Source organism: Ahaetulla prasina, chromosome 1 (genome assembly GCF_028640845.1).
Source record: "Ahaetulla prasina isolate Xishuangbanna chromosome 1, ASM2864084v1, whole genome shotgun sequence".
NCBI lineage: Eukaryota > Metazoa > Chordata > Lepidosauria > Squamata > Colubridae > Ahaetulla > Ahaetulla prasina.
In genome coordinates this window covers 171,658,820-171,685,751 of record NC_080539.1, presented here as the reverse complement: position 1 = coordinate 171,685,751, position 26,932 = coordinate 171,658,820, and the positions used below count along the sequence as shown (strand labels likewise).

Sequence of the window (26,932 nt, the reverse complement as noted above, 5' to 3'; positions counted from 1 at the left end):
GTTGGGGTTTTTTTTGGTGGGGGAGAATGCACCAGATAGAAAGGTAGCCAGATGAGGGGAGCCATCAGAGGGGTCTCCTACAAAAATTCTGTCAGTAAAACCCACATATCTTCAAAGAAGAATATTGATCAACAAGGGATTGGTTTTATCCTTATTGGGATTTGTCATAGATACATAGCTAAAACTTCTTTTGTGGGGTTCAAATCCCCTACCAAGAATAGACCTTGTGGACCATAGCAGGAGAGTGCACACAGTGTTGGGCTGTGGAAGCCCTGAGCTGTTGAGAAGTAGATTTTTACCAAGAAAGTAAATGCAAGAGAAGTGATTTCAGTTTTCTAGTCTGACTAGAGTTTCCATGAGTTCGGTTAAACTTGTCCAGTGCAATCCAAATTTTGCCAATTCCATTCAGTCATCCATTCATCCTTTCCCTCTCCTCCTCTCCCTCCTTTTATAGTTATTATAAAAACATCCTGAAGTGTAGGACACAACCTTTGTCTATACAGCCTTTGGGAGCGATCGTTATTGTGTTTTCATGTTTGGCAACAACATTACTCGTGAATGGAAATAAGGCATAGGACCAATACAATTTATATATAGCAGCAGATGGCATCTATTAATACTTTGACCCAGGAAACATGGCTTTGATCAGGATGGTAAGAGAATAGTCCTTCTCCTCTATCAATGCCTCCCATGCTTAGGAAATGGAAGCCTGAGCCCACATTGTTTGCAAAAGAACTGGCAGGTTAAAAAAAGAAAGAAGCAACCATTTTCCATTGTTTCCCCTTTCTAGTCCTAGTGCTTGTAAATTATTTCCAGGGACAAGAAGTTCAGTTCAGGGAAACAAAGGAACAAAAACAAGTGTCTTGCCTCATGAAAATAGTTGTGAACTATACAAAGTGGTGGGAATCGCGTCTCTGTACTTTTTTGCTAAAAGGCTGTCTACCATAGAGAGCTGTGATCTGTTTAGCCTCCTAGACATTTTTACAGCATTTTCCAGCTCAAGCATATTAATTTCAAGCATGATCAAAGAAAATTTTAAAATTTAATCCCCTTAAGGAAGATTTTTTGGCATCACCAAGAGCTTTGCTTTGACCTAAATTACAGCTGAGCTATAGCGCAGTGTATTTGTTTTATTCTAGTAAAGACTTTCAAGATGACACATCAGACTGAGACTGTTTGGAATATAGAGGATCATTTGACTAGGAATACAGACCTTTATTTGGTTAAGTCCCATTCAGCTTAATCATAAATATGTGCTGAGAAGGATGGACAGACTTTAAAGACTCTTCCCAATGGCTTGGGGATTTCAAAAGCAAGCCATTAGTTCTCTTTTGAACATGCAAAACCAATGTCAGTAGCATTGATTGGTATGTTTGCTCAAGTTACCCCATTCACAGCAACCAACAATACCTTCCTTCCACCCTGATGGGTTACAGAGTTGGTCTGACTTCTAAAATATATGAATTTTTAAAACAACTTTCAGAGATTTCTTCATGCAGTCTTCTCGTTTCCATATTAGCCTGACATTCAAGCAGTTTTGTCAAAAGTGTGGCACTGTTATTCCTTGGAGAATAAAAAAAAGAGTTGTAGTTGTGGCTACCTTGTGGATTCTCGAAGTGCTGCTAACAGTACTGATGTCTATGAGAGAACTGAAAAGTGAATGACTGAAAGATTTCCTGTCTTTATTTACAAATGTGTAGGCACAGACATGGACAAGTAATTACTATGTCAGCCCCTTAATTTTCCTTGTACTGTGTGGGAATAGTAGAATGGAAACTGCCTCAGCAACTTTCCACTGGAAAAAAAACAAGAATTATAACCAGATACAAATTCACTTAAATAAACCTTCTTCTTATTTCTCCTCCTCCTCTTTTGGAGATGGGGAGAGTGAGTATACCATTTTTCCTCCATGCTGAAAAATACCTACTGCTTATGTCTTTGGCCAGTTAGAGGGTCATTTAAACAGGCCTTCCTTATGCTACTTTTACCTTCGGTATCAAGGCAACAGAGCTTGTCTAACGTTATTTGCTCAGCAGTGATTTATGTCTTCAATTTTGTTTTGTCAGTATTTTATTGTTTTGTTTTGGGCCATCACTCAAACCAATCATCTCATTAGGCTGCAGCCTAATTTTCCCAACTGGGTCAAGGAAATCACCATAACCCCTGCCCCACACTAATAATCTGCAGACCCTGTCAGATTTCTGTCAGATTTCCCTGGCACGTGGCTCATTCCATACAGCAGGATCCCTTTAATCTAGAACATTCTGGGGTTGGTTTTTTTTTGTTTTTTGTTTTTTTGGAAAAAGGAGTAAGGGAGGAGACATTTTGCCATAACTTTTGCATATACCTACATCTGGATCAGGGGTGAAATGCTCCCTGTTTGGACCAGATCACCCGATCCAGTAGCAAGTGTGGCAGGTGGTTCGGAGAACTGGTAGCAATAGAGGTGCAAGGCTTCGCCCACCCACCCAGCTGTCATTACTTCCTGATTTTAACCAGAAAGTAATGTATTTTGTACCCTCTGTGCATGCGCAAAGGTTTTGCACATGCGCAGAGGTCTGCACGCACATGTGACACACACGAGTGAAGCAAGTGCACAGTGTGTGCACTTCTAAACCGGTAAGGAAGGTAAGTAGATTTGACCCCTGATCTGGATCTAACCCAGGGGTAGTCAACCTTTTTATACCTACCGCCCACTTTTGTATCTGTTAATAGTAAAATTTTCTAACCGCCCCCCAGTTCCACAGTAATGCACTGTGTATCGTCGTCTGCGCATGCCTCTCATGCATCATGGATTGGGTTGGGGGTTTGTGCCGGCTACCAGCTCTGCTTGTCTGTTACAACTGGGTGGTGTGGAGGGATTTGCACAAGCTATTCTGGGACGAGGCTCTTTTGTTTGCGGTCGCACTATAGCGCCATTTAGTTTCACTTACGTAATATGAACTAAACTTATGCACAGGCGGTACAAATAGTATAGTTTCAGAAATTTAAATTGTCACAGGGAATTTTATGAAAACCTAATGAAAATGTTTTTAAATAATGCTATGACATTTTTTTTAGAAAGTCAATTAAATTAAAAAAAGGAAAGTGCTTCAATATCGGACAAAGCCCCTACTGCCCACCATGAAAGCTGGAACGCCCACTAGTGGGCGGTAGGACTACCACTGATCTAACCCATTGATCTAAGGAACTTATAACAGCCTAATCCACTGATTTGATTAGGGATTAATCAAATGTGGGGGTAGAGCGGGGTGGAGGGTGTGGGGTTTGTCAGGCATGAAAACAGGTAATTTATCTCTCTCTTTCCTTTCCTGCTTCCCTCTTTCTGACATTCCTTTTCAGGCCTCCTTCTCTCTCTGTTTGTGCTTGCTAGTGTTTGAAGCAGATTGCTTGTGGAGAACTTTTGGAATCAGTCCAAGGGCTGTATATAGCTTTAGGACTGTCAGCTGCCCAAACTAGTATATAGTTTTCATGCTAAGTAATGCTGGAACTCTTGTTTTTTTTCCAAACTTCAACTCTTCCTCCCTTTTCTTCTCGCTATATCATTGCCTGTTTTGGTAATGGGCTGTTCAAATTCCTGCGTACATCTTGACCTTTCTGCTTCCCATGAAGGTGACTGGAAGATTGATACACTGAAAGGCAGATATTTATGACAAATGGGAAATTTTGTTGCAGAGTGTTTATAAAGGATATCCACAAACTGATTTAAAATAGTTAAGTATATAAACTCAATCATGGCATAGACAATTAAACACAAAGAGACATAGTAGAATTTATTCTGAGCATAAAAATAGCACATGAAAATTTTGAGTTAATGACAAATATGAAACAAAATCCAGCATATAGAATAAACACAATTGACAGGAAAACAGAGGGGTGTGTGTGTGTGTAGATATATCTACTTTTTTTTTTCTTTTTGGTGCTCAAGAATGTAGACAGACAGTATACTGGAGAAATAAAGGAGATAATCCAAAGGAGGAATTCAATGACAATCAAAAACAAAATCATAAAAGACCACAATACTTTTAAATCAACCAAAATAAAGAGTGACATTTTTTTTAGTGCTAATATATAGTTATGGAGGCTGGATTTTGAGAAGGGTTCACAGAAAGATGCTTTTGAATTGTGGATTTGAAAGTAATTCCTAAAAGTATCTCTGAACAAGATGAAGTTAACACTGACAGTTGTCTGTTCAGGTGAATAGCAAGCAGGGATTCATGTGTTTTTGTTGAAGGGCTAGAGAAAAATTAGAAAGTTTGAGAGAAGTCAAAAGAGGAAGACGATGCATAAGGGAAGGTGGATAGAAGTGATGAGATTGCAAAAATACTTTTGGAAGAACTCTATATTACTGTATTAGTCAGAACAGTGCAAGTTGAAAGGCAATTGTCAAACATTTGCCAGGAAGGGCCTGGACCTGACTTGATGGCACATCACTATAATTGTAGTTTCCAGAGAAAGGAGTGAAGGATATTATCCCAGGTAAATCTCCATGAGTTGGATACTACTTGATATTATGGGTTTTCTGATGCACTTATGTAGCAAAAGATCACATTACATTTATACACAGGCTCACACTTCATTACCTAAAACCCCCGGAGTTTTGGATATGAATTTAATCCTGCAAGTTGGAGTTAAGCAGACTATATTCTGTTACATTGGTCAATGAGATACTAAAAAAAAAAAATCTAGCAAGCTAAAATATTTTTTCCAAGCAAAATCAGTAACTATGATATTATTTTGAAATATAATCACCAAGGACCACAGATGGAGAAATAGTTTTCTTTTTAAAATGTTCCAGAACTGGTGTGGAAAAAGCTGCAGTGATTTTGAAAACAGATTGCTACAGACTGCCAAAGGATTTCTGTCTTGGCAGGTTAAATGCCCTTGGAGTTCAAATAAATGAGGTGAAAGATATACATTAAAATAATGTCCTCCGTTTGTCCTTAATGAGTCTTGTTACAATAGGTAGCATTAATAGTATGTTACAGAATACTTTTTTATTTTTCCTTCTTTAGCTGTTTGCTTTTAAAAAAACCACACACACACACACACACACACACACTAAGAGTAACATTAAGAATGAAGCTATTCTTGCATAGATAAAACTTGGCCATTAAGTTATTCTATCAAGACATAGTCAGTGGACTGATTCTCACCAGTTCTGCTGGCTTTCTTCAGTGGAGCATTTTAAAAGAAACATTTTAGCACTCATTTAATGAGAACACAAACTAGTGTATGTTTTAGAATGTCTTCATTCGTAAGTTTGCTTTGGATTGTTATGTAAATTTTCTTATGGACCGATCTTGGGTTACCAGAAAGTTTCTAACCTTTCAAATTTAAATTTACAAATTCTTATTAACTAAAGTTGAATAAATATATATGCTACAAGTGTAATATGCTTAAATTAAGGAATTGACAATCCCCACCCAGAACTGAATAATCTGTTAAAAAGATAAAAGAGTTTCTTTTTTAAATAACACACTGCATGTATTTGCAATATAATAGAAAAGCGAGGGAGAGCAAGATGTTTGAAATCAATTCTCTTCCAGAAAGATGTTCTTTCAGATGTGCTTATACATTCAATTAAAGCCTCACAAGGATTCTGTTTCAAATTGTTCTCTACAATAGGTCTCTCTAAGCACCAAGCAGTATGCGTACGGCAGGCTTTGCAGTGAAAGGGGCCTTATTTTTCTTAACACTGCATATCTATGAATGCATCAGAATGCCATTTAAATCCCGTTGCCAGTGGTACATTTGTTATCTACTGAACTCAGCTTTGCTGGATTACATTGCAGTGGCATAGAGAACACGTCTCTGCACTGCTAGCAAAGAGGAATTTAAAGCACCTTTAATGGAGAGGATGAGTATCCTGTATACAGATCCAACCAGAGGATGAACACCGAAACTGCTTAATTACGAGCAGTTAGGACAGAGGAAATAAGCCCTATCAGCCATAAAGTGATACATCATCTTTTCATCAAATGCACATTTTGGAGGCCGAAACACATTCGATGCTTTCCCAATCGGCTAATCAGATTTACTGTGTATTACTATTCCAGATCCTTTGGATGTGAACCACAATTTTATTCCACGCTCTGGGGCTTCCTTCAAATCTTTGCTCATGAATGCATCTACCTGCTTCTCAAATAATTGTCCATGCCGTCTGCCTTTTTCTTCTTCCCTTAAATATGTCTAAATATATTTGTGTGTGTTGTGTTTATTTATCCATATCTATCTCTAAAGAGATCATTTAATGAACACATTTGTATTAAATAATTTTTATTTTTTTTAAATTTCTGCTGCTCCTTAGCTTTGACTTAGCAATCCTATCTGGAAGGCACGCCTATGCTTTTGGCAGAATAAGGGAGCCCTGTGCCAGAGGTAGACTGTAGGGGTTTATTGATGGGAAACTGCAATCATTTGGACAATTGCAGAATGGGGACCGAGCAGAATGAGAAGAGTTTGGGTTTTTTTCTTGGCCTCCAGGCTCAGAGACAGAATTGTAATGTCAGATTGGGTAGTTTGACACAGGATCCTTGTTTCCGTCTACTCTACCAACCTCTCTCTGTTGTTTCCAATGTCAGAAAACCAAACGGGAAAAGGCTCATAAGGGCGTGTGTGGCAGCAGGCTAGTAGGGGCTGAGAATAATGCTTTCGGTCCTCATCCTGCCTCTTTACAATCATGAGAAAAATTACACAGCTGTATAAACAAATCTTCCTCATAGTGCTTCCAATAGATAGGAATAATAATAATAATAATAATAATAATAATAATAATAATAATAATAATAATAATAATAATAATAATACCAGTAGCAATAACAGCTACTCCTTTCAGATTTTGGTCCTGCTAATCTCATGCTGATGCTGGGAGGATTTTGGAATAGTCAAAGCCTCCAATATCAAAATGCTCCAGCCCAAGATTTCTCTGGAAGTCAGCCACAAGTTTCGGCCTTTTGATGCAAAGCAAAGGAACAATTTGATTTGAAGTTAACTTTCATCACATCTGCAATAAATCTGGTCACTATTTTCTTAGTGAGCCAAAATGTTATCCTCAAAATGTATTCCTAAAAACCACATTTCAATACTAAGAGGTAATTTCGATATATGTAGATCTTTCTAATAGCAAACATTTATTCTGAACGACTTGAGGCATTGAGAAGCAATTTTCTTTTCATGTGAAATCCAACAATACTCACTTTTAACTACAGGTCATGTGGTCTCTATGGGAATATATGAGTGTAAGCTCATCTTAATGGAAGCAGAATGTGTACCACTGTAGAAAGGTTTTGTTGAGCTACTTTCATGTGTGCAAAGGCGAGGGGGACTATATGCCATATCTACATGCAAACATAAATAAAATACTTTAGAAAAATTGTATATTTTGTACAACTATGTACAGTGAGCGGGGAGATAAATCCCATTTTCAAAGGTTCATTCACTGGAGTGTCCCGTTTGCCACCACCCATCTTTTTGAAGTTTTCAAAGAAATCAGCTCCTCCCACACTCGTCTTCAGTACTCTCTTGCTTCCTGAAATTGTTTGTAATAGTCCTCCTCTGAAGGATTTTCTGTACATTTCTGACCATTATTAGGTGGCCGAGCTTCATTGTACCTACTCCAGTCCCCTTTGCAAATGATCCAAGGCAAAACATCCACCTTGTAATGAAGTTCTGCAGAGAATTCGATGCTGATCAGGTTGGGGGTGCCAGCCCCTTTCCCTCGGGTAATCAGCTGCATGCTGTCGTCATAGCAGCAGTGCTGTGCTGCCAAGGTGGTACTCTGCAAGGACAGCATGGACCGGATGCAGTAGCGGGCACTGGGCTTGTAGATCTCCAGTTTTTCTTTTGGCCCACTTGCATCTTTCCAGCGAAAGTTCTTCCTTTTTAGACGGTCGTAGATCTCTGCAGTGCTATAAGCTACTTCGGTGGGGTATGTGCAAGGACAAGCGGGAAGATCATTGACTACTTTGTGCATGTACTTCTTTAAGAATTCACTTTTGCAACTCATCCACCTTTCACAGCTATCCGTATCTGAAGAAGAGAAAGGAGGACACAAGGGGGAAAAAACATCAAACATAAGTGCACAATTTACTGATTGGTTTGGAATCTGTGGCCCTCTAGGTATTACTAAACTACAACTCCCAGCACCCACTGGATGTAACTGGAGATGCTAAGGTTAGGTGACAACAACTGGAAGACCACAGGTTCTCCTTCTTTGTCTTATTGTATCTCAAGTGTCAAAAGGCAGGTTTCAATTACGAGTAGCACTGTCACATTTTAACAAAAGAGTTGCTTCACTTTTTAGTAAAGTAATATTTTCCCCAATTTCTTCACAAGGGCTGGATGTTTATCCCTTTAGCACAAGCTTTAAATCAGCATAAAACAAAGCTTTTAGTCAAGAGTTATGGCAGGTTTTTTTTATTAATTGATTGATCTCTAACTGTTTCTGTTTTTAAAAAGTCATAAGCTGAATTAAATTATTTTATACAAGTATTCTTTATGGCAGAAATAATTCTATTGATTGATTGATAAGCTGACTTGTAAGGATCTGGCCCCCAAAGCCTATTTAAAATATTTAAAAGTAATCCAATAAAGTAATGTATAAATCCAGATGCTTTCAATATTATTTTCAAAAGACACATTCTTGAGCCTCAAAGCAAATTTCTTAGAATCAATGTCAGTGACAATTTGTATATTTGCTGTCCTTTCTCCTTATATTCTCAAGTTTTTGTTGCTGCTGAAGTTGTTGGTTTAAACCAAAACACAACACATTCTTGAGCTATACTGGAATTGAAGCAGGAATACTGTAATGTACTGATACCAGATTGCTTTCTTATTAATGTGCAAAAATAAAAGTTGAATTTGTCTTTGTCTACTACATACTATTTCTTTTTTTAAATGTAGCTGCATTAAGTCCTAATTATTATTCTTTTTTAACTGTTATTAAAATAGACTCTTATAACTGCATCCAGAAATGACTCGCATTCCTCTTATAATATTTGGTAAGATAGCAAGAAATCTGGCCAAGTCAGGATGTGCCATTAGTGGAATGGTCATGAGTAATGAGGTGGTGAATATGTATCTAAAGTCCAAATATTTTGCAAATTTCAGGGAAATCCTTGGCTTTCGTTTGCATTCCTAAGCGATCCTTTGACTTAACGATGTCCTAACCACTGTGGATAGATCTTATAAAGCTATTTATTGTTCAAGAAGACTTCCTGAACTTATTATATTCAGCTGTATTATTCAGCTCTTGCCTTTTGTCTTTGTCGTGTTATTTAACTTGGAATGCTCATGATACAGCTGGAAATAGTCACTTTTGTTAGAATTTCTGCATTGGAAATCACAGATCTCCTGGAAAAGGTTGATGGAGGCTCCATTCAAAACCCAGAAAATGTTGGCAGAGTGAGATTTGAGAGCTAACTTCACACTAGGGCCCCCCCTTTTTAAACAGAGCCATTAACATACAATCTGAGGTAGCTGTCTTAAATGTAGCATGGCCTGGATGCTTTCAATCACAACTTATGTCCCCCTCAGCCAATATATGGTGATATAGATTAAGGGGTCTCCAACCTTGGCAACTTTAAGACTTGTGGACTTCAACTCCCAGAATCCCTCAGCCAGCAAAGCTGGCTGAGGAATTCTGGGAGTTGAAGTCCACAAGTCTTAAAGTTGCCAAGGTTGGAGACCCCCGGTATAGATCATGACTGTCAAAAGATTCCTGAGGGAGTGAACTTGGGCCTACCTAAGTCATCTAGGCTAAGTTTAAGAAGGGAAAAACCGCACCCTTTTTGCTATTATCTGCTTACCAACTTCAAAGAGCTTTGTGGCATTGAATTCTTCACTTCCTGCAAGTAAGCTCACTTCTGTGGCTGCTGTTCTGAATGTGTCCTCGAGACCTATACAAATTATTTGGAAGAAGGAAAACACAGGGTTGTTTCAAACAGTCCCACTGTTCTTGGAGAGAGCAAGAGCAGATGCACAACATGCATTTATTTTGCAAAAAAATTATTTATTTAACATTATTTACAGCCCCTGGGAAGGGTACAACAAAGTCAAAAGAAAGCCAGCACATTAAAAATCAGACATATGTAATAAACTCATGAACAATGATTGCTTGCCAGAGCACCATAAATCAGTTATAAACTCAGTGTTTGTGTACTCTGATATTCAGAATTGTCTTGAAATGAGTACAGGGTTTTGAAACACGTTTCTTTTTGGTATTTCGAAGTCCGTATTTTCAGGCATCATTAAAGTTTACAACAATTTGGATAAAGGCAAAAACTACAAAGTAGTAAAGCTTTTCATTATTGCATGCTTGAAGTGCGAGCGGGTGAACGCTGTTCATTCCAACGGCATTATTAGCAAATCATTATTTAAAAACAGGATGTGCTCTTGATGTTACGGCTTATTAAAACAACATGACTGAGATGTTTGGCAGGGAAAATATTGGGGATATTCATCTTCAGCTTTAAAGAAACCACCATTGTATGAGAGGCCTCCTCCCAAGGATGTACAAATAGAGAAGGCGGTGAAGGAGGCCATCTTGGGATCCATTACACACATGGAGGATCCAGACTACCCTCGCTGCCAGACTTCACAACAACAATTCTAGTCATATAAGGTTGAAGCCTAGCAGAAGCTTCATTCCTATTTTAACGTTTTTTTAAAAAATGTTTTTACCACGTTGTGAGCCACCCAGAGTCAGTTTGGACAGTGAGAGGGGCAGCATATTAAATAAATAAATAAGTAAGTACACACATAGCAGAGAAATAGCATGGAAGGAAGCAAAGGGCATGTCAAGAAGGAGCAATCTTATCTCCTCTTTTGCTGCCATTATTCAACTCGTCAGCAACCATAGCAGCAGCCCATGTCCTCTTTATCTCCTCCTTGTTCAGGGATTCCAGGAAGCGAGACAAACTCCATATAAGACTCAGGCCTACTGTGCAGTGGTGGGTTTCAATTTTTTTTACTACCGGTTCTGTAGGCGTGGCTTGGTGGGCATGGCATGGATTGGTGGGTGTGGCTTGGTGGGCGTGGCAGCAGAAAGATACTATAAAATCTCCATTCCAACCCCACTCCAGGGGAAGGATACTGTAAACTCTCCATTCCCTCCACACTCCAGGGGAAGGTTACTGCAAAATCCCCATTTCCTCCTAATCAACTGGGAGGCAGAGAATAGGTGGGGGCGGGGCCAGTCACAGTTTTTACTACCATTTCTCCGAACTACTCAAAATATCCGCTACCGGTTCTCCAGAACTGGTTAGAACCTGCTGAAACCCACCTCTGTTACTGTGTAGCAATGCTAGGAAAAACACAGCAGTAGGAGTCTTTCTCCTGTTGTGTCTCAACTTTCTCATCATGATGGGCACCAGAGAAGACTGTCTTAGGTCTTAGTCTATGTAAGCAATGGGCTACTTCCCCTCAGAAGAGAACACTGTTCCTCAGCTAGGAAAGAGGAACTTATTTATGTTTGGCTGGTCCAGCCAGGAAATTAGAGGAAGAAGTCACCTTCCTGCTTTACAAGTGTATGCTTTTTTGTCATTGTGTATTTATATTTATACACAATAAATCCTCAGCTTATGACCACAACTGGAAATTTATGTTGCTAAGCAAGACAGTTATTAACTGAATTTTGCTAAATAGTTCCTTGAACTCTGGGTAATTTACAATCAACCCAAAATGTTAAAATATAGCAAATACTGTGATAGATTGAAAAAAAACCTACGTTAGAGAACTACAGGTAGTCCTTGACTTACAGCCATCCGTTTAGTGACCGTTTGAAGTTATAGTGGCACTGAAAAAAAGTGACATATAACCGTTTTTCATGCTTATGACTATTGCAGCATTCCCATGGTCATGTGATCAAAGTTCAAATGCTTGGCAACTCGTTCATATTTATGTCGGTTGCAGTGTCCTGGGGTCACCTTCTGCGACCTTCTTACAAGCAAAGTCAATGGGGAAGCCAGATTCGCTCCGTAATTCGCTTAACAACTATTGCAAGAAAGGTCGCAAAACGAGGCAAAATTAAGTCAACAACTGTCTTGCTTTGCAACATCAATTTTCAATTGTGGTCATAAATTGAGGACTATCTGTAGCCTCAAGGCAATGCTCACATCACTGGAGCCCAAATACAGTGCAGAATAGCAGGGCTCAACATTTTTTCTGGAGGCCAGGAGATTCAGAGGAAATAAGGAGTTCCAAAGTATGTGGGCAGCTTCTGAGAAAGCATGCCAGTGTTTTCCCTTCACCACATGCAGGGTGAGAATGATCAATACATGTTTCCTACACACACACACACACACACACACACACACACACACACACATGCACGCCAAATCTTGTGAAAGAAGTTATGTAAGTACTGAAGCTATGGAAGGCTATAAAGGTAGTAATGGTTCTGACAAAGATCATGTAGGAGGGAAATCAGGATGGATTTCCTTCCATATTCAGGTCTGGAACCTGGCTAAAAGAAATCTGGGATTGTCTGTAATTAAAGCTCCAATATCGTCTCCAAAACCTTTCTTAAAAGGGAAGTTTGGAGATTGATTAATCATTGCCTAAGGTAGCTGGATTATCCCTTCAGAAGGAGGTTCAGCATTGCCTCCTTAAAGATAGATGGCATCCCCCTTCTTCAAAAAGGTGTTAACTACCTCTCAAATCCAATCACATGCCCCACCTAACTGCATGTGTAAGACAGGTGGAACATGAATCCTTACAGGTAACAAAAGTACATATCCATATCTGCTTTCACAGCTCAAAAATCACTATCAAAGTTCATGTCACTGTTCCCTTGCCAGCGTGCCGTTGTACCCATCTCTAAGTAAATGAGAATGATTTTATTTGCAAAGAACTTTGTTAACATGTCACATGGGCCAGCAGGAATATCTTCAGACTTGTCCCTCTCCAGGAAGGAATATAATCTTGAACAAAGGTGCCGGATATAAATCTGTAAAAGGCAGTAACAATGGAGAAATGTGGACACTTCACAATTCTTATATCCATGATAATCTCTCAAACACGGGAATGCTACCTTGTTTGGTTATATATTCACCCTTTGTTTTCTTCCACCATTGCTCTACGTGTCTTTTCACCTCCTTCATCTCCCATAGCATCTCACTGAAAACCCTCAGGATTAATGAAGGGAGGCAATCTTCTGCAGAAGCAATGCCTTTGCTCCTTTCAACTTCAAAAGTGATCAAGTTGCATGGCAGAACTGCCCACAAGAAAGCTGGGTAATTCTCCAAGTGCCTCAGAAAATGCAGTAAATCCATCAGTTGCATGGGGCAGATCATCTTGATTGGTCCCTCATCTTTCCAATGGTCCTGTAGGCTAACAATGGGTGCCTACATCAGAAAGCGATCTGACTACAAATTACAAATGCAGATGACAATGTCTTGCATTTTCAGTTTATTTTGAATTTGATGCATTTATCAGGCTGGACAGGCCCATGGGTAACACGGAAGCCATGAACCCCTGAGTTCACTCAGATCCCATCCCCAAGGTACAGGGACTAAAGTCCCAGTACTCCCAATAAGAAGTATGTAACTTAGAAGGCAGTCAAACCCTGCCCCTACTCAACGATCTGCAGCTTAGATCCTTCACACTGCACTGAGAAATTTGAAGAAACAGCAAAATGATTTCTTATCATTTCAACGTATCATTTTCTGTATTCTCCTTCTACTTCTTGAGTTTGCCTCATGCAAGCCTATTCTTTGAAGCTTTTTGGAGCAGCCGAATTATAAATAATAGCACATTTTCACATACAGAAATGTGTGAATATCGTACTTTCTGCCCAACAAGAGATTAGAATTCACTGTATCTCTACTGCTTGCATTAAATCATAAAATAGCCATAACCATGTTTACCTAGTCCAGGGGTCGGCAACCTTAAAGAGTCAAAGAGCCACAAACGTCCTAATCGGAAGCCTCCCGTTCAATTCTGGAGCCGACCGGAAGTCCAGTTCCCCCACCATAGAGTCTCCTCCTAGCAAGGCATCCTTCTTCCTCTGCCAACGAGCGATCTGGTTCTCCCACCATAGAGTCCCCTCCTAGTGCAGTGTCCTTTTTCCTTTACCTGTCCTAACCGAAAGCCCTATCAATTGTGGAGCTGACTGGCGACAGGGAGCCGCAGCAGAGGGATGAAAGAGCCACATCTGGCTCCAGAGCCGCAGGTTGCTGACCCCTGCCCTAGTCGTAGGACATTTCAAAATTCTGAATGGTGATTAAAGGGGCCATCTGAAAATTTGCATTTGGTTTGCCTGTGCAGTAGGGAAGTATGCAGCGGGAAAAGTCCTACTGTCTTGGTGGAAAGAGAAGCCAGTCGGCAAATCTACCAGAGCTGGGGTCCCCACCCTATCTTCAAAAGTTGGCCCATCCTGCTTTTAATAAATAAGCCACATTCTCCTTTGTGAACTGCTGAAATATTACCCTTGTTAGATGAGTGTGTGCTACTTTCTGGGAAGCTATTGTTCAGTACAGCAAGTGTTACAGTCTGAGTCACAGAGGAGGTTCTCTAATTGCATTTCAAACAGTATGACAGAGGCATAAGGAGAAAGTATTAGAAAGGGAGCACTCCAGTGGCTGAACTCATCAATGGTTACCAGAATGCTTATTTCAGAGTTAGGAGCCTAAGACAGCACAAAGGAGGCATTTGCTATCTTTTTTTTTTCCATAAAAAAGTTTTATTTTTACGATCATGTCGAACAACTCATTCAATGTACAGTTATATACAATTAGTCGGGCCTGCCCAGTCACCACCCCACTTTTTAACACTCTTCCCTCTTTTACCTTCTTTTACTTTCCAGACCTTCCTCTCCTTCTCTTATCTACATCCTCTCCTCCCTCCACCCTACACCTTCCTTCTCCCTCTTCTATCCCTCTTCCTTCCTCTTCTCCTCTTTCCTACCTCCTACTATCTCTTTTCTCCCTCCCCACCGTTCTAAAATGGCAACTGGGCAGACCTGACCCTACATTAATTATATTTATACATCTTCAATAATCCCTGTACATTAACCATCACTCCATCACTAGCCTCAATCCCCAATTCCCTCCCCTTACCCCCCCACCCCCACCCCGACTTCCCAGAACAAAATGCAGGGTATCAAAACTAACAATCATAATCTAAAATAATTCCTAAATTATAATCTCTAGTCTCTCCACACTTGGTCACACTCTCAGTTCAAGGCATTTGCTATCTTGATCTCAGCCACACTTCCTTGAAAAGCACTGCAGCTTGAAAAGCACTTTTCTTAGTGCTCTGAAGTCTGATTTAACTACACAACCTTCAAGATTTCATATTAGCTTAATATTACATAACGGGAGGAACAATTAGAAGAGTCATGGGATTCTTAATTCCAGTACTACTCCATCTAGTGCATTTTGCAAGAAATGCACTTTCCCCCCCCTGCCAACTGTCTGTAGACTATAAAGAAAAATGGAAGGTACTTAAATAAAAAGTGTGATTGAGGAGCCTTTTGAGGCAGGGAAACACTTTATGCAAGGGTGAAATCCATCAGGTTCTGGAGAAACGGTAATGGAAATTTTGGGCAGTTCAGAGAACCGGTAGCAGAAACTTTTGAGTAGTTCGGAGAACTGGCAAATACCACCTCTGGCTGGCCCCAGAGTGCGGTGGGAATGGAGATATTGCAATATCCTTCCCCCTGGAGTGGGGTGGGAATGGAGATTTTGCAGTATCCTTCCCCTGCCACCCCCACCAAGCCATGCCCAGAGAACTGGTAGTAAAAATTTTGGATTTCAACACTGACTTTATGTCATTATGTGCTTTACAAAGATGCAAGCAATAGTTCCAGATACCTCAGCAGCTCCTTCTTGTACTACAAATGATTTGGTCTAGATCTACATACACATACACACACGCACGCACGCACACACACACACATGCACACAGGGGTGGGGTGTATACCTGTACATGGCTCATGGCTCATGGCTATGGACAATTCTGTTCTCTATCTCCTACCTGGGCAGTTTGGTCGGTCACATGTCCTTGATTCAGTGGCTGTGCAAGCATATCCACAGGTCCTGGTGCGTTTCTGATTGCCACTTCCACAGGTTGTACTACAAACTGACCACAGACTCCAGTCTCCTTCTCCCTCTATGTAATCTGAAAGGGAAGAGAAAAAAAATAGGAAAATGGAAGTGGACACCACGAAAGCCCGGCTATTGAAAGTAGACCCAATCTGAGTTGCTATCTGCATGCTGGTTGGAGATTTATGTATGTTGTAGTCAGCCCAGCAGCAAAACATTGCAATGCAGATTTCTACTAAATGTATTCCGGTCGGTCATTCCCTTTCCTATCCATTGTATTGTTTTTCAACCCTTTCTATAATAATTTGTGAGTTTGATTTGTTTTGTTTTGTTTTGTTTTTGAGCATGGTCCCGTTTTTCTCTTTCTGGAGAAATTCCAACAGCACTGCTTAACACATCCTTCTTCTGCCTGGGTGGTACCATTTTGACTCTGTAAAGTTCCATTGCTTCTAAACAAGTTCATTGTCAGTACCGAAGCCTTGATGTTTGTGAATAGAATCACATCCGCTTGTCTTTCTTTTGAGTCTGATTTCTACCTGACTGGTCCTGTCCCTTCTGTTCACTATCCGTGTGCACAAACATTCCGCCCTTTTTATGGATACCTGTTTTGTCCACACATTTGCCAGTGAGGTTCTTGCTCACTCACCATATTCAGGCTGCTCCTTTGATTCAAACATCCGATGACTTGATGGATGCCTCTCCCACCCGCCATTCAAGGGATTTAGGAAGTTGCTGTCTTCAGTCGTGCTATCGTATTTGTAATCCTGGTCACCACTACTCATGCGAGTGATGGAAGGTGCGGATCTTTGCCACCAGTTTCTCCAGTTTGGGGACGGGACAGGCCAGCTGGTTTTGCTGCTTTCTCTTTGAAGACCTTTCTCCGATTCAGACTCTGTTCCATCAACAACCTCTATAGTCACCTGGAGAATTCAAGGGGAAACGGCATTCAGGCCTCAAAGGCTGTCTTTCTTCAGATCAGAAAAACTCTTAATATATTAATAAATCTTATAAAGCCTAAAAGACAGCTGCAATCTAGTAAGGGATACTTTGGAGAAAAAAAGACTCCATGCAAATTGGCTGAAAAGTTACAGATGCTGTGACGTGGGACTCATTAACAATTATGTTTGTGATTACATAACAAGAAAGAGTTGTATATTTTCTATCAATACCCCTCGGTAATTTGTTATAGTCATTTTAACTTTCTTAAAACCATAACTGGTAGGTATGTTCAGAGAGTCCCACATTTTACACAGTGGAAACATGGCAGATTAGGGAGAGGAAGGCACAGAACATGTACAAGGCAGACAAGAGGAGGGATGAACAAATGAAGACTGGATCCAATGGAAAGTCAAAGAAAAAAGGAAATACATGATTTACATTCTTTTTGCATAAGCCACTCATTTATAATCTTATTAACATTTAAATGTTATTGGACCACAAAGTAGCTCTGAATAACATATATTGTTTTTACAATTATTTAGCTTACTTTTTTTTTAATTTCTGCTGTAAGGTCCCAGTATTACTTATCAACTGACTATTTAGTATTGGTGTATATTTGCACATATTATTATGAATTAAAATGCTGCCTTGGAATTTTTGACAAATTATCTTGAAATACTATATTATATTAGCTCCCTAAAACATTCTGAGTGCGATTTCAGCCTCAGTGATGACATATAATATATATGTCATATACACACACTACATCCTAAACATCTTGAGTCTCCAAAGACCTATGCAAGGGTCCTCTTTGTAGACTTTAGTTCAGCATTCAATACCATCATTCCAGACACTCTTCTAACTAAGCTAAACCAGCTACAGGTACCTGAACAGACTTGTAAGTGGATCACAAGCTTCCTAACAAACAGGAAGCAGCAGGTGAAGCTAAGCAAGATCACATCAAATACCTGTACAATTAGCACAGGGCCCCCCCAAGGCTGTGTGCTCTCCCCACTTCTCTTCTCTCTGTATACCAATGACTGCCTCTCCAACGATCCATCTGTTAAACTACTGAAGTTCGCAGATGACACAACAGTGATTGGTCTCATTCGAGACAATGACGAATACGCATATAGACGAGAGGTCGAATGACTAGCCTTGTGGTGCGACCGAAACAATCTGGAACTGAACACACTCAAAACCGTAGAAATGGTGGTAGACTTTAGGAGAAACCCTTCCATACTTTCACCTCTCACAATACTAGACAACACAGTATCAACAGTAGAAACCTTTAAATTTCTAGGTTCTATCATATCACAAGATCTAAAATGGACAGCTAACATCAAAAACATCATTAAAAAAGGACATCAAAGACTGTTCTTTCTGCGTCAACTCAGTAAGCTCAAACTTCCCAAGGACCTGCTGATTCAGTTCTACAGAGGAATTATTGAGTCTGTCATTTGCACCTCTATAACTGTCTGGTTCGGTTCTGCAACCCAACAAGAAAAACACAGACTTCAGAGGATAATTAGAACTGCAGAAAAAATAATTGCTACCAACCTGCCTTCCATTGAGGACCTGGATACTGCATGAATCAAGAAGAGGGCCATGAAAATATTTACAGATCCCTCACATCCTGGACATAAACGTTTTCAACTCCTACCCTCAAAATGACGCTATAGAACACTGCGCACCAGAACAACTAGACACAAGAACAGTTTTTTCCCGAAGGCCATCACTCTGCTAAACAAATAATTCCCTCAACATTGTCAAACTATTTACTAAATCTGCACTACTATTAATCTTCTCATCGTTCCCATCACCAATCTCTTTCCACTTATGACTGTATGACTGTAACTTTGTTGCTGGTAATCCTTATGATTTATATTGATATATTTACCATCATTTGTGTTGTAAATGTTGTACCTTGATGAAGGTATCTTTTCTTTTATGTACACTGAGAGCATATGCACCAAGACAAATTCCTTGTGTGTCCAATCACACTTGGCCAATAAAAAATTCTATTCTATTCTATGTGTGTGTGTGTGTGTGTGTGTGTGTGTGTATTTTCTCTTTGAATAAAGCAATCAATTTAACCATTCCTGATTTTCTTCTTGCTGTGGAAATAATATATATTTCTATTTGCAATTAATAATGTTTATAAACTATTATATTAACAAAATTCACTCAATTCTTTGATTCTATCAACATTAAAGGGAATAAATACTTCTCCCCATCTATTTTAAAACACTATTTTTTCTTTAAAAACATTTTTAAGATCAAAAAGTTCTAATACATTTTTTAACTTCTTCTTAACTTACATACTTTAAAGTTCACTTTCAATTAGACCAATAAAGTTCCAACTAACTCCGATTAACTCATTAAATTTTAATCACTCCCTCCAAGTTATCCTCATAAAATAAATTTTGTCTTCTTGTATACATCATTTTTAAAACTCTAAAGTTTTCTTTAAGCTAATATATCTTTTTCTTTAACTTTTTCTTAACATATTTTCAAATACATTTTCAGAAATATTTTACAAGCTTTAAGAATTACTTAAGCATTATATATAATGGGAAAAATGCATTTTCAGACCCATTTTACATTAAAACTTTCAACTACAAATATCAGTCTGATAAAAATCCATCCTAATGCCAATTGACTCATTAAGTTTAAGTCACTCCTTCCAGCTTATCTTCATGAAATAAAATCTTTTTCTTCTCTGGAATGTTTAACCTTATCTTTTTCTCAAGAATTTCTCAACTCCATGAAGAAAAAGTCCCATACTTGTCCTTATGAAAGTTGCATATTTTCTTGGAACTCTTCTTTCAACTGTGTTGAGAGGTTTATATTTAAACCATCATAATAAAAATTGGTGTCAGGTTTATATTCCAAAATAGCAATTGATTCCTCTACATTGACAATGTAGAAATAGTTTTGTAACTTTCTACACATATTTGCATCTCTGGAATATTTTTTTGAACATCTTAACTCCATCTGTAGTGAAAGAGTAGCTTTTTGTAAGTCACTGGAGAATTGCTGGCCAATCAGGAATCATAAAAATCGTAAAGTTTTAGCCACCCGTAACAAAGTAGACCAATCTACAAATAATAAAAAATAATAAACTAGAACCACAACTTTCTACCCTTATATTTTTCCATCAATGTTTTTTAAAAAGATACTCCACACTTCCTTATTTTAGCTTGCCTTAGCAGCTTTTTTGTTGTTTAACAATGAAGGAATCCCCCAAATGGTATTATTCCTCCCAAAAAGGAGCTTTAAATATTAATAGTCCTTAAAAATGATTAAAAAATGAAAGGCACAACTTACTGTCTGCTTGAAAAATAAATTCCAAAATGGCTGCTTTTTCAACAATGAACTGACTGCATCCTGTGCCCCCCCCAGCTGTCGGCACTTCAAAACACAGCTTCTGAAGCTACTTGCAGATTGTTGCTATATGGAGGATCTTATGGGATGATTCTAGGATTCTCCCTAATCAAGGAGAATCATATAAAGGAATGCCACTTCCTTCTGTTGGTAAGTTGAAAAAGTGACAACCAAGGAAAAAACCTTCAGGGATGTTTTCCTGGGCATGTTGTTCAATTGGCCGTCTGCACCAGAAGTCCACTGGAGTCCATCTTCAGGGAACTTTTCTCTAGCTCCAGACTGGATCCTGCTACATTGTCCTGGGACACATATATTTGCCTTCATTCCTGAGTTTTATTTTAATTGGATTTTAAAGTTATGGTCCTTATTTAATGTTTTATAGTGAATTTTAATGGAATGTCTGTATGCCATTTAAGAGTTGCCTCTGACAAGATGGACAGCATACAAGTTTAATAAATGAATGAATAAATAAATTAATTAATTAATTAAATAAATAAATAAAATACAAGCTACTTATATTATCTGCAGAATTTTATCTATACAATCAAACCACTGATCTATTTACTCCAACATTATCAGTACTAGAAGTGACTCTTCCCCAGTCTGGTCAAAGTTCGGGACTTGCAGACCCAACAATCCAGAAGGGATCAGATTGGGTAAAATTCCTCGAGCACACTCATGTACCATTGTTTTTATTAACAGTGCCTTCCTAATTTCCAGTAATACCCTATACGTTGTTCAGTTCAACTGTATTTCAGTGCAACACTGTGCATGGCTATGCATGTTTTTGCATGGAATAAAGAAAGTTACAATATATTTAAACATACACAGACATTTGATGGAGAAATTATACCATACAGTGAGATGTATCCCTGCCTAAAGAGGAAACACCTCAAACATAATTGAAGAAGGCGACTTTGATTCACGAAATCCTACCTCATACTGTGATTTGCTTGGCCTTCAAGGTGCAACAAGTCATATTTGATTTTGTGGCAAATGGTTATTAGGGCTCCCTCTATGAATGCATGGGAAATAGTTACTGAAAAACTGGAAGAAAGGGAATATTCAAGTCAAGAAATGAAATATCGGACCTAATTTCAGGACCTCCTGGAACTCAGGCGCTATTTAAATAGGCCTGAAAAGCAAAAACGTACATCACACATAAAATGACTTGGCAGCCAAATCCTTTTACTTAAACATGACTTCCCTTTCTTTTGAGGGAGAAGAAAGTGAACCTGTTGCCCGGTGAATAGCCCTGCTATGCCAGCCTGATTGCATGAGTTGGCATGTGTCAAATCAGTGCCCATTAACAAAAGAGCTTCTCAGAAAAAAAAAATCAATGCTCCCCAAGGAAATATCTTTAAAAGTACCTCATTTTCAAAAACTTCCTGGGAATTCGTTTACTTGAGTGCAGTGGTGCATTTGGCTGCTGATTTGGCAATCAAATTAAAAAAGCAGCTGTAGCACAAAAGTAACAGCTGCTTGGGTTTCCCTTTCAAATGATTCCGAAGAGCTGAATAAAATATTTTGTTACTGAAACAGATGCAGGCAAACAATCAGTAAACAGATAGGCACTGTGCTCATTTCCACTGGCACTAGGTTAATACAATCCTAGAAAATCTTTTTAAGCAGTGGATGATTGCTACTTTAAAGTGGAAATATCGAAGCTGCCCTTCCCCAGTCTCCAGATGTATTTAGAGTGACAGCTTCCAGAATTCCCAGCTGGAATGGGTAATGGGCAATGGGCAAGGCAGGCATAAATAAATACTCATTCATATTAAGCCTAAAATGGGTAGAGAGAAGACAAAAAAGGAAGAAATTGACTACTTTACATGTATCTACTTGAATGCATGTGCTGGACCATGAAAGAGAACATTGCACGGATATACAGTATTCCGTTCTATTCACAGGCAAACATTCTATTTTAAAATACTGGAAATATTCTAAGAGATGATCCCAGAAGAAGTTGCCTGAGATCTAATGGTGATTCTAAATTTAAGGTCCCTGATCTGTCCTACACAAATTCAGATGAACATGAGACAGCAGCAAAGGATAAAGAAATCTCTGTTTACTGCCAATTATCTGGTTATCCCATTTTTTTTAATACACTTATGATTATCTGAATAAAGATACAAAGCTGGTTTCCAAAGTAACGTTGGTCTAAAAGATTCCAGGTTTGCTCTGATTTAGGGGTGGTCCAAAATCCTCAGAAGTCAGCCAATTTAAATTAAAATTGAAAGAAACTATGCCTTTAACTGTATACATTTTACCACTGCAGATGCTGTGGCGAGACCCTGTTAAAACATCCAAGGGAAAGTCAATCATTCTCACATTAATTTCCACTTTCCTTTTCTGCTGTTTACATTAGGAGATAAGGTATTACACCAAGACTAATAATGGGATTTCAAGTCAATCAATCAATAAGGTGCGCTATTTAATTCAATAGTGATATCAGCTATACCATAAAGCAAAAATACAGGAATTTAACAAAGCACTCTTTTCTTGCAACTACTATTTTCATATTTTTTCACATAGTGCACAAAGTTCATGCAACATTATTTATTTCCTTTATAGTACGAAATACCCAATTATTACCTTGCTTCCCCCCCCGCACCTTTGTTCCTGATATTTGAAAGTGCTTTTTAAAAAAAGGTACATGTTAAGTCCATGATCGCTTTAAAATCAAATTCAAAGAATAAAACAGGAAGACCTTTACCTGGATGTTAGGGTTTTGCCCATTGATATCTGCTTTTGAGAAGTCAGGAAAATTTGGAAGATCGAAAAGGAAAGATCTGGGTCCATCTCTTTGCAAGGATGTATGCCCGTTTTGCTGCCTGAATCGTTGCTTGGCCAATGACCGGTGTGCTGCCTGGTGACCAGGATAATTCTGTCGATCTTCAGGGTCTAACGTGAAGCTGCTTTCAATAGATGAAAGGCTCTCTGTGTGGAGGATTTCCTTGGAGGACAAAAGAAAAAAGGAAAGAAATTCAATTTTCGTAGATCCAAGAAAGATATTAGGCTGGATACAATTTAGCGGAAGTAATTCTGTTGGTAGAGAATTCTATGAATTCTAAGAATTCTATAAGTAGAGGAAGACAAAAGGGAAAATGACAACTTGTGTGTGATGGTTTATAACACAAATGACACAATATGAAGGAGCATTGCACCATTTGTATGACATCATGACATCTAAGTCATTATCTGAAACTCACTGTGACTTCCTATACACCCAACTGATTCTAGCAGAGGTGCTTTGTTGTGTACATTTCTGCAAAAAATGGTGAGAGGTTGTACAATGAAAGATCTCATGCCCTATGGAATGCTTTGTGACCTTGACTAGAGACTTCATATGGGTTTCAGCTTTTTTAGGATACCAAATTCTAGTGTTAAGTTGGAAAAGATCTTTCTGAGTGCAAAAGAATCCTTCAATCAAAGAAGAAGGGCACCAGTGGATCCATCTTCCAGAGTGGCTTACATGAAAGCTATCAAAAGCTTTGTGCTGGTGAAATGAGAAGGCACAAGCAGAAAAGAACCAAGTTCATGGTCTTTGCAATGGCATGCCTACAATCAAGAAAACAAGTCCATAACAGTTACAGTATATATTCAAAGGTACTATAAACTTTGGCACTGATGGAAAAATAAAGCTACAAACTACGTATCAAACAGTACAACAAGCTTCCCTATCACTTATATGGTCTGGAGGAGGCAAGATAGGGGAAATGAAATGTGCCCTGTGATGTTGTTGATGGAACAACCTCCTATTATAGTTGATTTATTATGTTGCTCACAAATATATAAGGTGCCAAGCTTGCTGTCTTGTGGTATCACAACACACATATTATTTTGATGAAATCTCTGCAGATACCTCACGTACCATACTACATAGACTGTACTGCTCTTCAGTGTATCTCAGCCCTGTCCCTTCACTTGATGTTTAGCAATACAAGAAAGAAATTGGCAGTACATCTATATGTCTTTTGCATTGGCAGAGCAAGGAATTAATAGAAAGTGAAAGTGGAAATTTTTACCCTTGCTAGTTTGCTGGTGTAAAAGTTGGAATTTTTAAGAGCTGGACCCAGATGTTTTCAGTTGCCATCTAATATGACAGCTACATTCTTGAAAATATGAAGGTTAAATTAAGACAGATGCAGAAAGGGGAACAGAGTGCCAGGCATTTTAAAGAAACCTTAGTGCTTGTATAAGAAACTATGGGCTGCTCACTTGAGATGAACACAACTAGAATGGGGTGCAGAAGAGGAAACAAGAAAATATCAGCCATACAGTATCTCTAAATCTCTTATATATTTTGGACTAAATCTCCTGGCCATTGGCTATAGAAACTACAGGTCACAAGTTTCCTGTCCTCACTTTGTGACCCATCAAGCATCCTTATGCAGCCTACTGGTGGTTTTTGTTTAAACTAAGCCTAAATGTTGCTATTGCCAGGAAGGTTCTGCTGCTACTTCATTTTTCACTGCCACCTCCTCCTTGAAAGACATGCTACTGAATGCTTGTCACATCTCCAGGCCTCATTGACACTGCCAGCTCTATTGTTGCCAGCATTGCTAGCTGATTGGCAGGCCAGCTATTCCTTTGTGTCCTGCAATTATCGGTCATATAGCAATGTGGCACTTTGTCCTCTATGACTTTTTGCTGCTCAAGTATACTGTCACTGTCTAGAACTGTCTTTCCCAATCCGGTGCTCTCCAGTTATGTAGCACTATAATCCTTGTTGGCTACTCTGACTAGGGAGGATGAGAGTTATAATTTAATTAATGAGGAGGGCAGTTTTTTGACGATCTAGAACAGGGGTGTCAAACTCATGTCGTCACAGCAGCGTCACATGACGTATCGGGGCTTTTTTTCCAGTGGTGAAATCCAAATTTTCTTACTACCAGTTTTGTGGGCATGGCTTGGTGGACTTGGTGTGGCTTGGTGGGTATGGCAGGGGAAAAATACTGCAAAATCTCTATTCCCACCCCACTCTGGGGCCAGCCAGAGGTGGTATTTGCCGGTTCTCCGAGCTGCTCAAAATTTCCACTACCAGTTCTCCAGAACCTGTCAGAACCTGCTGGATTTCACCCCTGTTTTTTTCTCATTCACTAAACTAGGCGTGGGTGTGGCCAGCATGTGATGCATCTGGCCCACAGGCCAGGAGTTTGACTGCCTTGATCTAGAAGGTCCTTCCTCATGTTGATTTCAGTTGGGCTTTTAATGATGGCCATGAAAGTTAACAATTTGCTTTAAATCCATGTGGCCTGTTTCAAAGATTTTGCACAGCTGTTTCAGGTTTCCAGCAGACAGATGTTCTGTAATCGTCTTTATTTTTCCTGCCTATCTCTTAAAATATTCAACATATTGTTCCAAATTTATTTCTGGAATTATCATCTGCCAAATAATATTTTGTAAAAAAAACACCATTTTGTTTATATGATTTACAAAAAAACAAGAAGAGTTCAGTATTCATTTAAAAGCTAAAAATAACATTAAGTATGCAGTAGGAAAAATGCTATATTTACAAAAAGGAAAGAAAAGGGAACAGAAAGATCCTGGGACAAGCAACCTGTTTAAGCAAAAGATATTTTGCCTGACAAGGAAGTCTCATCGGTGGTATTCTTCATTTTAAGTTTAACATAGTTGAACCTGGTAGCAAACTGAAGTGAAATAAAGTTTTTTCCCAAGGACTCTAATTAAGATCTAAGCCAGAGAAAATGTTCCACTTGTCATGTTTAGGTCCCAAATGCCACATTAAGAGAAAACAAGAGATAGATAGATAGATAGATAGATAGATAGATAGATAGATAGATAGATAGATAGATAGATAGATAGATAGATAGATAGATGATAGACAGACAGACAGACAGACAGACAGATGATAGAGAGATAGAGATCTAGAGATAGACAGACACCTCTCCCTTCCAAAGCCTCTATAAAAACATAATGAGGACAATTCTTTTTATTGATTTGCCAGGCATAACTTAGTTGGTTTGCAAAACTCCAGATGATACTAGAAGGCAATTAGAGGGACAGAACTAGTAGCCTTCTCTCTGTTTAGATTTTATGCTTGTTATTGTACAATGTCATTCTGATTTTGTTTAAAATTAAATTTTTTTGTATTTTATTTATTGGTTGGTTGGTTGGTTGCTTTGACTGTCATGTTTAGCACAAAAGTTGGATATAAATCTAATGAAAGAAACAAATAAAATATTTAATATGGTTGCAGGATTTTCATAAAGTGGTCTCCCCTCTTGCTAGTCAAAGCTTTTCAACTCTTTTTAACTCTTATCTCTTTTAACTTCTTTTTAACTTTTCAGCCTTCTGCATCAAACTAAATGCAAGAGTTCATGCTACAAATTCAAAATACATTAAGATGGGTAATTCACTACGTTCAATAAATTTCATAAGAATGATAACTATCCTGCTTTCTGGAATATATAAAATATAAGAATCATCATGAATGCTTATGACCCCTTAGCATAATTTCTGAGGCTGAACCTATATTATCTTAAATAAGATACCAATTAATTTAAATTCCCAAAGTAGCTGGCTAATGAGACAAA

At 38.7% G+C, this 26,932-nt stretch overlaps 1 protein-coding gene across 1 annotated transcript in view; it reads right to left on the bottom strand.

Moving 5' to 3' along the window:
• Positions 1-3,754: 3,754 nt before the first annotated feature.
• Positions 3,755-26,932, bottom strand: part of ISM1 (isthmin 1) — a 40,697-nt gene continuing 17,519 nt past the window's right edge. Inside the window, exons 2-6 of the mRNA XM_058181663.1 lie at positions 23,089-23,328; positions 16,693-16,966; positions 15,979-16,122; positions 9,810-9,899; positions 3,755-8,031 (exon numbers count right to left, since the gene is read on the bottom strand). Of these exons, the coding sequence (XP_058037646.1) occupies positions 7,514-8,031; positions 9,810-9,899; positions 15,979-16,122; positions 16,693-16,966; positions 23,089-23,328 (1,266 nt within the window). The 3' untranslated portion in view covers positions 3,755-7,513. The remainder of the gene's footprint in view (positions 8,032-9,809; positions 9,900-15,978; positions 16,123-16,692; positions 16,967-23,088; positions 23,329-26,932) is intronic.